General features: G+C 40.7%; 1 protein-coding gene and 1 pseudogene across 1 annotated transcript; both read right to left on the bottom strand.

The window, feature by feature from the left end:
* Positions 1-330, bottom strand: LOC114097857 (trafficking protein particle complex subunit 2-like protein pseudogene; annotated as a pseudogene).
* Positions 331-4,019: 3,689 nt separating this feature from the next.
* Slc19a3 (solute carrier family 19 member 3) lies at positions 4,020-11,615 on the bottom strand. The gene is made up of 5 exons (XM_027942052.2): positions 11,466-11,615; positions 7,963-8,776; positions 6,520-6,712; positions 4,792-4,933; positions 4,020-4,178 (listed from the first exon to the last, which is right to left on the bottom strand). Exons 1-5 carry the CDS (start codon positions 11,613-11,615, stop codon positions 4,020-4,022), a joined length of 1,458 nt encoding a protein of 485 aa, XP_027797853.2.
* Between the last annotated feature and the right edge of the window lie 359 nt (positions 11,616-11,974).

Below are 11,974 nucleotides of genomic sequence, written 5' to 3'. Positions count from 1 at the left end.
TCAGCACACCTGGATCATTATAGACGTCACCACCTTGTCAAAGGCCCTGGACCGGATGCGGTCTCCAGGGTTGTAGAAAGGGTTGCACACCATGTCTGTGCAGAAGCTATGCAGCTTCCGAATCATGCTGCAGATTTCATTGTCTCAAAGGGCTGTGTTGGAGGAATCTACCACCATGACAAACTTCACCTTGGAGTTGGTCACATAGCCATATGCCTTATAGTCCTCTATTGGGTAGAGCAGGCCCAGGTAGGGCTCCCTCTGCTTCACCAGGGCCTTCCCCCTGGTGGAGATCGTCTTATCTGCCACATCCATGGAGGTGTGCACCATGTAGTGGAATTCAGCTCATTCTCTATGGGGGTGCTGTGGATGTACAGAGGGTAATCCTCCTTGGCAATCACTGCAATACACACCACCAGCATAAGTGCAAAATAAGCGTCATGTATTCATACTTCTTTGAGGTCACACCTCTATCTCAGATACAGTTGTTCTTTCACAGAAAAAAATCTACCTAAAAAGATGATCACAGCAGTTTTCAAGATGGCGGATGAGAGGAGGTCACTTTCCTGGCTGATCCAGGGAGTGAGGACAAGAAAGCTGACAGGCAGCTTCTAAGCAGGTGGGTGAACAACAACAACAAATGGGTGGGGAGATTTACTGGAATTTAAAACTGGACATGAGCAGATGAGGGACTCAGAAGGTTGGATGTAATAAAATAAAGGAGAAATCCCCAGCGGTACAGCTGCTGTCTTAGCCAGGCTAGAAAGGAGTGGTCCCTCCATGAGAACAGTGGACGGATCAGGGAAGGAAAGGAACCTGAATGTTTGGGAGGCCTGAGGCTCATCTGGGTATGGAGAGAACAAGGACATGGCCCGACTAAACTGAAAGGTGTCCTGTGATGGAAAGAAGCTGCCATCTCTCCAGGTGGCGTGCGGAGGACAGAGGAAGGAATCATTTTGCAGCCACAGTACAGGCCAGCTGCACGAGCTGATTCCAAGTTTGGCCTCAAATACAGACCTGGCCAACCCCGACTTGAGCCCAAGTGGCCAGGGGGAAATCAAACATGGAAAGAGGTTTACACAGGAGACAACTGGTTGTGGAAACCCCCAGGATCTCCCACTCCCCCTCCAATCTGGCTGCTTGCAGGACAAATGAATAACCCAATCAATAAATGGGGTAAGGAACAGAACAAACACTTCACAAAAGAAGAAATAGGAATCGTCCACAAATATATGGAAAAATGTTCAACATCGCCACAGTCCGGCTGGCTGGGCAAAATAACCGGGGGGGGGGGGGTGACGAACAACTTGTGTACATTGATACAGCAGGAGTGGGAGCCGTTTATTGTAGGACCGGAGCGATATTTATACATTGCACACAGCTTATCTTAATTAGCATAAACTAGATACAGCAGTCAACCAATAAGGAATCTCCACACTTAATGGCTCGCTGGCGTTACTTCACAAACCACTCCCCCTGGCAAAATGCCAGGCGCCATCCTGACTTGTTTACAGACTCTAACATTTGTCAGGCACCATCCTGACTTGTTTACAGACTCTAACACAACATCACTAGCAAGTAGAGAAACGCAAATTAAAACTACACTGAGATTTCATCTCACTTCAGTCAGACGGCAGTTATAAAGAATATACGTAACAATAAATGTTGGCGAAGATGTGGGAAAAAAATTACACTCCTACATTGTTGGTGGGACTGCAAATTGGTACAACCACTCGGAAAAGCAGTATAGAGATTCCTCAGAAAACTTGGAATGGAACATCCTTGACCCAGTTATTCCACTCCTTGGCATGTACCCAAAGGACTTAAAATCAACATACTATAGTGACACAGCCATCAATGTTCATAGCATCTCAATTCACAGTAGCTATAACAGAACCAATGAAGGTGTCCTTCAATAGATAAATGGATAAAGAAAATGTGGTATGTATACACACTGAAATATTACTCAGCTATAAAAAAAGAATGAAATTTTGGCATTTGCCTGTAAGTGGATGGAATTGGAGGCTATCATGCTAAGTAAAATAAGCTGATCCCCCAAATCCAAAGATTGAATATTCTCTCTGATATGTGGATGCTGACTCACAGTAGGCTGCGGGGAGGGAGGAGTGGGAGGTTCACCTGACTGAAGGGGAGAAATGGGGGCAAGTATGGAGGGATGGGAATGGGAAAGACAGTAGAATGAACTGGACATAACTTTGCTGAGTTCATAAATGAACACACAAACAATGTAACTCTACATCATATACAACCACAAGGATGAGAAGTTACACTCCATGTATGTGTGATATGTTGAAATACATGCTACTGTCATGTATAAAAGGACGACAACAACAGAAATACATGATTACTATATGAACAACCCAAGGTAGGCTTTGTATATTTTGGCTGTGATCCAGGATTGAAATGGCAGGAAGCAGACTGACGATTGTAATGTCCTCATTAGAAATCAGTTTGGTAATATTTTATGAAACCAAATTACTTTCCCAAACCCTTTTATACCTGAGGTCATGATTATAGGATAAATCTGGTAGAGTGACTACTGGGTGAGTTCCATGGATATGCTGGACAAAGGGTTGATTCACGTCCCAGGCAGGACAGAGAGAAGACCAGGATTTGATTTATGCTACTTGGAACACCATTCACACGCAGTTTAGTGTATGAATTGTTCAGTTCTGGAATTTTCTACTTACCAGACTATAGCTGACCCGCCTGAAACGAGGGAAAGCAAACCTGGATAAACGGGAGCTGCTGTGTTGAGTTTGGGACTGAATATTATTTTCAGTTTAGTGAATGAGTTTTGAGATTTCTAACGAAGTGTGTTTGAAATAAAATCTTGCGTCAGTGTTCTTTATTCCCAATGTCTGACTGCCAACACAGTCTCCACTGTAAGTTCCAAATGGCAGATATGTTCAGATAACTTACAGCAGAATTCCAACAAAAAAATTAGACTCTTTAAAAAATTTAGATGCACTTTATTTAGCACAAGCTCTGCCTTTTAAAAATTAAGTGTTTCTGGGATGGGGGTATAGCTCGGTGGTAGATCTCACGTTTAGCCTGTATGAAGTCATGGGTTCAAATTTCCAGCACCAAAAAATTAAAAAAAAATAAATACAAATTAGGTGTTTAATTCCCCCAAGTTTATATGTATATATATTTATATATATAAATACTGCTAGAACCCCCTGGAAATTCCCTGTACAGTTTCTATCGTAGATAGATATCACACTGATGCAGCATTACCACATCTATCTGAGGTCATGGTGGGGAGGAGGCTCCCTGCCTCTCCCAGGCCACTGAGAATTGATGTGACTATCTTCCCCTGGACATGCAGGGGTATACAGAGCTATTCCTGAGGTAGGGTTTCAACACAAAATCTCAGCAGAGCACAAAATAAAAAATAATCATGAAAAAAATTAAATTGGCAAAATTATCAAATCAGAGCTTGTGAATAATACTGTTTTCAAAGTCCAAGAGCAGCCCTTAGAAATGGGACCAGATCTTGTTATTCTATCAGAGAACTGCAGAATTGAAACAGAGATATACTCACGGGAAGAGGAAGAAAAATGGCTCACCAGACAAGACAATGTCCCGGGTGTTGACTATTTAGATCCGATGAGCACCTAAGCCAAGCAACAGCGTCAGCACAGTTAGTATGTCTGTTCAATAACAGGGACATCACCTCCAAGATCATGGTTTGTTTCCATGCCGTTTGCATGTTCTTACAAGTGACTGGAACTAGAATTTCCAGTTACTGCTATTCAAGGGGGTCCCCAGCATGGGCTGTTCGTCTGTGATGAGTCCTGCTGACTACACACAGCTCAGCCGGGCTCACAGACATCTGCTTCAAAGCTGAGCTTTTGTTGTGGTTTTGAAAAGGCTCCCTGGAGCCCGTAGTTGCAGACCGTGTCCATGTGTGGCCACCCGTCTCAAGCTCTCCTTCTCAAAAGCCTGCCTTTCCATTCACTGATTTGAAAACCACCACAGTTGATGTAATAAGGTCAGAGCTTTGTCGCCATGCCCATGTTCCTGGGTTCCTCTGGTTGTGGCTGAGCTGGGCTCTGTACTTCCTTTCGGCATTTGGCAGAGTAGAGAATGTATATGCTTCTCATCAGGAAAATGCCAGCGATGACTGCAAAATAACTCCCGTAAACTAAAAACTGGAGAAAAACGAATAATTAGCCACATATAAAATCTGACCACCTATGTCATTGACCTCGTGGAATGATGCTGTCAGTTTGCTTGGATGATGGGGTAACTGAGACTCAGGATCTGAGGATGGGTCATGTTGATTAGACAATCCGCTCTTCTATCTTAGAAGAATCAAGTGTGAAAATATAAGCAATTCAGGGATAGGGAGTCGCTGGTTTGGAGGCAGATTGTCTAAACTCTAATCCCAGTTGCTGTTATCAATAGTGAAAGCACATTAGATCCTACCGATTTATCTGGGTGTCCATGTTTGGAGGCTGGAATAGTGCTTTGTGCTATGTCTCAAACTCTTGGCTTGTGCCACCAGGCCTGACTTATGTGCAGTGTCTGTAAGGAAGAATTTAAGACCCCAAGGCTACTTCTTACCTCCCTTACCCAGGTAAATATTGACCTTCATGGTGTTATAATATAATTAAGGAATCGTGTGTTTTTAAGTTTGCCTAGCCAAGGAATTTAAGAAATCAAAATATTGTTAGCTGTTGAAGAACTTTGGAGGTAACCAATGTAGTTATTCTACATTCCCAGCAACTACGTGAGAAGGAAAACAGAAGTCCTGGAGCTTACCTGCATGGTGACTGGCAGGTTGAGCCCTCTCTGATCCACCACAATCACAGTCATGACAGTCTGAATCACCAAGGCAATAAAGGTGTTCATTCCGAACACCAGGGCATAGCGCTCCACGCTTAGGTTCACCGCGATCTGAAATCTACCATGAGATGTCAGACAAGTATTTTAACCACAAGATACAGGAGAGTCTTACCTTCAAAAGCTAGCAACTGGAGAGAACACAGTGTTGTTAATTGTACTTCTTGTCTAAATCCCTCAGTATACACGGACAGGCAGAGCAAAGGAATTAATATCATTAAAGGCTGAATTAAGGATAACATGGGAAAAGTCCTCCTATCCAACTTAGTGCGTGCCAGAAATTAAGCCTGAGTGTTCTAGATTCTCATAACATAAGAATATTGGCTGTCATCTGATCTTAGATACTGTTTCCCAGTGATTTTTTTTTTTTTTTAGTATTATCTGTTTACTGCCAATTGCTGGCATTGACAAAGTTTGGTGTATGAATTATTCTTTGGAAGATCTAGACCTTGAGTGCTTGTACAATTGAGTAAATCTGAATTTAATTTGTAATTATATAGATTTTTAAACTCTTAATACATTCTTTGAAATGCAGGTGAAAGGCTTTGGTCTTTGAATTTTTTTTTTTTAATGTAAAGAAAAAACATAGTCCTATCTTAAAATGTTTACCTTAAAAAACAACAACAATAAAAACCTCCAGACAAGAGTTTGACCCATTAAGCCAGGGCAACACAGGGGAAAAATAAACTTGCCAACTTGTTTCTTCTCCTTCCTTTGTCCCATGATGCTTTTCCTGCAGCTCTAACTCAATGTCTTGTCAATTGTTTATCAAAAACTTTTCACAAGTTAAAAACAAATCAACCTGATAAAGCTGCCTCAACTTTTTTCATGCACCTTGAAATTCAAGTGTTTCTCATCTCTTTAGTTACTACTAAAGCACATTTCCTGTATCCAGCTTTAACTATACTTATATGAACCATATCATTCTTTAGTAATTTTATAAAACATCTCTCTGAAAAAAAATGCGAAGATTATAGGAAATTCTATATCCCAGAGATGTTCTTTGAGAAATAATTAAACACCATTTGGTTCCATGTATCAGGGCAACCACATGTTTCTTTTAATATTTTTATCTACTTTATTTCAGTATTCAATTTTTTATAACTTTCCCGAGAATATCTGGTTCACAGAAAAGTATGTGCTTGGAATTACTAAAGCAGCTAAATGAGATAAGGGATGAAATCTAAACTTAAGCATTTAAAATTAAATCACATTATACCTTGTTATGGAAAATTGTTAGAAATAAAAAATAAAACCCTAATGATGTACCATTGCTTCTGTTTTATCATGAAGAATTACTGGAGATTAAAAAAAAATCACTGAAACCAGACAATGTATCATTGCTTTTGATTTAGAAGGTAGCAGAACTTTTTCCCTGAATGACTAATCTGAGCAACATTCAGATAACAAATGGTTAAACGGAAAGATGACTTGGTTGCATTGGGTTTAAAATTAAGTAGTTTTAATATTGCAATTAAATTTAATATTGCAAGTAAATATTGCAATCATTAAATGTCACAATTGATTGCAATATTGTGTTTTAATATTGCAATTACATTCAATATTGCAATTGATTAAAATCCTTCTGAAGTTCTCAGAGGAACTTCAGGAATAGAAGAGTGGAAAAAAATGCTTGGTAATACTCACACTGCTATGGTTATGAGAAGCATATAGCTGGACTTGAACACCAAATAGCCAGTGTAGCACACCCAGATGCTGAGTGTGTAATGCATGAGGAGCAGAGACCCTGCACTGAACGTGGAGAAGATGGCCAGAGCCATCTCCCCCAGGAGATCCCAGTTGATTTTCACATAACCCACTGCGAAGGCAGCCAGGGCCCCTGAAAACAAAGCACGGGGAAGATCAACATACTGACTTTGCACACAGAAACCATCAACACACCTCAAACACTCAGCTCTTGAGCAATTCTGAAAGATGAATACATTGCTTTCACCAAAATTACATGATCTATCTGAATGAAGATCTATCCTTATTCATCCAGGTTTTCTTCTCTTTTCACTTCCTATTTTCCCAGTTACTTTGTCATACACTTTAAATTAGTATCTATAACATACCAGGTATTAGACTAGGCAGAGGGTCCAAAAAGGTTCCTACTCACAGCAGGAAGGTTGGATAATTGACAAGAGATTGGATAATTGATGGTAATTAGGGTTAGTAATTGTGGTTCTCCTTAACAAAGTGAAAGGCATTTAAGTTTCAAAAGACTGAAAATTGATGAATTAATTTTCCCATATGTTATCTAAGAATGGGCCATATCTACAAAGGAGTATTTCCCCCAAGAATTTGGAAGGTAGGAGCAATCATTCCAATGAGCCAATTTGGGCACAGTTTTGGTTTTCAGGAGTGACACTGAAGCCCCCCCAAAGATAGACAATAACAAAACAAAGACCACACGAGTTTTCTGAAACTTTTTGAATGAGGGTGTGGAAAAACCTCACTTCCTAAAAAATATCTTCAAAGCCTCATTTGACATTTAAGTTTCCATTTAAAAGGCTGTAAATATTTATTGTAGAAAAAACTTCAAAGGCAGATTTCTCTCTGATATTAGAGTCTTGACTCTCACACCTCTTCCACGTCTTATTTTTTTTTTTTTTAAACAACATAAAACTACTTTTAAAAATTGGTGGTGTATAGCATTGCTGGGATGAGTACTAGTTAGATCATTGACAAGACTCTTTCAGTGAGATTTTGGAAGCCTTAATGTATTTTCTAAAATAATTAATAAAAACTCATTACTTAGGCAAATCTTTTTCCTTTTGATATTAAAAACAATTCTGAAAGAACAGGGAATACTACGTCACTTGTCCAAATGATGAAATGGAGCCTGAGGAATTCAATAACAATTTATTTGGTTCTAAGGTCTGAGATCTCGAATTACTTTTACCTATACCCAAACATTAAGTAAAAGGTTATGATACTCCCATTTTTCCAGAATATTCCAATCTTGAAAAAAAAATTAGCATGCTTCTGAACAGAGCTAATTATTTACCACTCTGGAAATGTTTAGTACTAGGAGAAATGAATTTAAAATGTAGCCCATCAAAGGAAAATAAAGTGATGTTTACCTACCTCCAAATGTTGCAATAGCTTCTACTGCTCCATTATAGATGGAGGAATCTTGGGATGGGGCCTTGTCATCCCACAGGATCTGCACATAGTTCAAAACCTGGTTAAAACCCGCTGTGGAAAGAGCCCACCACAGGGACCAGTAGAAAAGACGCTTGGAGGAGTAGCACTCCCGCAGATCCTGGAACCACTGCACGCAGCTCCTCAAAGCCTCATGTCTGGGCTTGGGGCTGCTGGGCTGGCTCTCCTCCCCATGCCTGGAAAGGGTGCCTGCTTCTTGGTGGGCTGCTTCGTCACCTCTATGGGCTTCCTCTAGGACAGCAGTCTGTCCTGGTGTCTTCTGAGAAGCTTGTTTGCTGGGTTTTGCGTGGAAAAACATGCTCTTCTTGGGCATTGGCAGAAAGAGTGAGAAGAAGAAAGCCACGGAGACAGAGGCCAAGGTGGTGACGTTGAGGTGGAAGTAGGACACGTTTGCCAGGGAAACCAGGAGCTGGGCCAGCACTGAGGCCGCTGTGTAGGCCACCAGCGTGACACTCCGACAGTAGCCGCTCACCTTCTGGTAGTGCTCTGGGCTGACCACACTGTAGATGTAGGCATAGTAGGCCACCTCGGTGGCCGAGACCAGACCATAGACAAATTCAACAAGCTGCATGATCTTCACTCCTTGGCCAAACAGGAGCAGCAGCCAGGTGAGGATGAAGCTTATCCCCTGTAAGACGATGACCGGCTTGTAGCGGACGTAATCAGTGAGGACAAACACGGGGAGCAGCAGCACCAGGTAAGAGTAGGTCCAAACAGGAAGGATCTCGTTGGTGATCTGCAAAGTGAGACACAGCATGACCATGAGCCCGGCCATCTCTAGGGGACCTGCAGTGAGCATCTCACTTTCCGTAGCTCACCAGATATTCTTGTGGAATCACATGATTGAAAACAGATTTTTAAGGTAACCTCTAAAAGATATTCCCCTTTCCCATGGGGGTCCAAAAACAACCAGAACCTTTCCCTCCACCAAAGAAAGGTGGGGGAATCCTATCTAACTTACATACTTACACTATCCCAGTAGAATATATTGGGAGAGTGGGTAATCAGAATTTTATTTTATAGTAAATTTAAGTTTTAATAATATGTACAGTTAAGTGTATTAGTTAAAAAGCTACCCCTGCCCCTTTGGTTTTCCAAGTCTTAAAAAAAAAAAATTCTTTTTTTTTTTTTTTTTTAGTATTAGGGATTAAACCCAGATGCACACTACTTTTGAGGTCCCTCTAAATTCAGAAGGTTGGCCTTGAACTTGTGATCCTCTTGTCTACGTGTCACGACTCACTGGGATTACAGGTGTGACCACCATCCCTGGCTCTTTTGTTGTCTGCACTGCTTGGAGTACTGAAACCGTTATCCCAAGTGATTTTACAGAACAGGCTTGCCTTTCAGCCCTGCCACCTCACCACCAATAAACCTGCACCAATCAGCCCTCTAGGTGGAGCCACCCATAACGTTTTCATGGCTGTGGCTGGAGGTGGAAAAACCAGCCCAGGATACTTTTCTAGCCGGTGGGGACATTTTCTGGTTGCATTCATTATAAAGAAAAAGAATCTTTTTGGGGAGAGGGTACTGGGAATGGAACTCAGGGGAGCTTAACCACTGAGCTACATCCCCAGCTCTTTTTATTTTAAGACAGGATCCTGCTAAATTACTTAGGATCTCACTAAGTTGCTGAAGCTGGCTTTGAACTTGCCATCTTCCTGCTTCAGCCTTCCAGGTTGCTGGGTTATGGGCATGTGCCACCCAAGTCCAGTGAGACAGATCTTTTAAGTAAGAGAATTTGGCTTTCTAGGGAAGGAGGGAGTGCTGGGAGACAAAGCTGTTAATGTCTCACCTGCTGCTAAATAATTTTTTAAAAATTGTTTTTGGTTGTACATGGACTCAATACCTTTATTTTATTTATTTTTATGTGGTGCTGAGGAGAGAACCCAAAACCTCATACAAGTTAGGCAAGAGTTCTATCACTGAGCCACAACTGCAATACCTACTAAATAGTTTTAAAACTGAATAACAACCTAAAGAAATATGAAATGTGTCACTTAACAATGAGGACATATTCTGAAAAATGCGTCACTGAGCACTTTTCATTGAGAAATTTTCTTTGTGTACTTACACAACCCCAGATGGCATAGATTACTACATGCTTAGTATGACGTATATATGGTATAGCCTATTGCTCCCAGGCCATGATGAACAAAACACCAGGAGATTAAATTACATTCAAGAGAAAAAGATGTGGTCAAGAGATGGTGGCAAACAGGAGATACGTAAACACACACAAGCAATAGAGATGTATGAGGCTGCTGCTGGTGGTCCTGGGCATGCTATTCCATACTTGTCTTGTTACAAGTAGGACTATATTCTAAAACAGTGATTAAAAACCACAAAGTGGTAAATGCATAAACCAGGAAGTCATTTATTATTATTAAGAAGTATTAGGGCTAGGGCTGTAGCTCAATGGTAGAGTGCTTGCCTCGCACCACATAAAAATAAACAAAGATTTTTAGAAAAGAATTATTATTATAGCCAGGCATCACATACATGCCTGTGATCTCACAAGTTTGAAGCTAGCCTGAGCAACTTAGTGAGAGTCTCACTCACAATAAATAATAAAAAAAGGGCTGGGGGGTGTGCTGTGGCTGTGGCTCAGTGGTGGAGCGCTTGCCTGGCACATGTGAGGCACTGGGTTTGAGACTTAGCACCGCATACAGAGATAAACAAATTAAATAAAGGCATGATGTCCATCTACAACTACAAAAATAAATAAATAAATTTAAGAAAAAGGGCTGGGGATATAGGTAAGCGGAAGTGCACCTTGGGTTTAATCCACAGCAAGAAGGAAGGAAGGAAGGAAGGAAGGAAGGAAGGAAGGAAGGAAGGAAGGAAAAATACATATACTATATATGGTACACAATTATACACATTATATTTTTATATGGATGGCAGTGTGGTAGATTTGTTGAAACTCACATTGATACAATCACAAGAGTAATGCATTGTGCTGTTACTTAAATTGGCTATGGTATCACTAGATGAAAGGAAGTTTTCAGCCTTTTCAGCTCTGTTGCAATCTTATGGGACCACCATCATGTAGATTCTTCGATGACTTTGTTATGTGATGCATAATTATATTTAAATTTTCTATTAGATATTGTTTATACCCAGCAGCCTTCCAGTTTACTAGGACTAGAGCCTGTGCTTAGAATTGACTTTTTTTAGGGTAAGTATAATGAAGTCAATAAAGATCTGAAAGGTTCCTATGCATTGAGACTAATGTCAGGACTATTATACAGGTAATGTGCTTGGCTGCCCAGTTTTGCAAATGTGAGGAGGAAGCATAACTCTATTGTGTGACAAGTACTATGAAAATGGAACTCACTGAGGTTTTCAAATTAAATGAGACCTATGTCCTTGTTCAAGTCCTGTAAAACTGAAGTCCATTAAGATATGTATGTGTATTAACTTACCTCTGTGCTGGTCAGGTTTTTACTTGGTCCAGATAAATATGGGATAAGGAATGGTTCTGAGGGTCTCATCATGGAGAAAAATCCAAATAAACAGAGGATTACAGTGGGATAAATCCAGGAATTGCTCGGTGAAGTTCTCAAACAATCCATGGCTAATCAAATGGAAACAAAAATTAAGTAATTTCTTTCTTTCTTTCCTTTTTTTTTTTTGGAGGTGCTGGGGATCAAAACCAGAGCCTTATGCATGCTAAGCAACTGTTCTATCTCTGAGCTCCATCTGGGGACCCTCTACATGTTTTATGAAAGGCTAGAGTTTCATCCATTTGTGTTGAAACAAAAAGGTGAATAATGAATAGGTGTTCTCAAATGTTGCTCAGGTGAGTCAGTCATGCCCTCCTCTGTCAATTAACTTCTTTTTAATTATCACTGAGGGAAGCAATAATGGTTATAAGTAGCTAGTAGTTATTGATAAGCAGTGGGCCAACACAGGCACGAACCTAAGGAAAACG

The sequence above is a fragment of the Marmota flaviventris genome, chromosome 11 (genome assembly GCF_047511675.1).
Source record: "Marmota flaviventris isolate mMarFla1 chromosome 11, mMarFla1.hap1, whole genome shotgun sequence".
Taxonomy (NCBI): Eukaryota; Metazoa; Chordata; class Mammalia; order Rodentia; family Sciuridae; genus Marmota; species Marmota flaviventris.
Note: the sequence above shows the minus strand (reverse complement) of the source record. Positions and strands in the feature narration are given on the sequence as shown.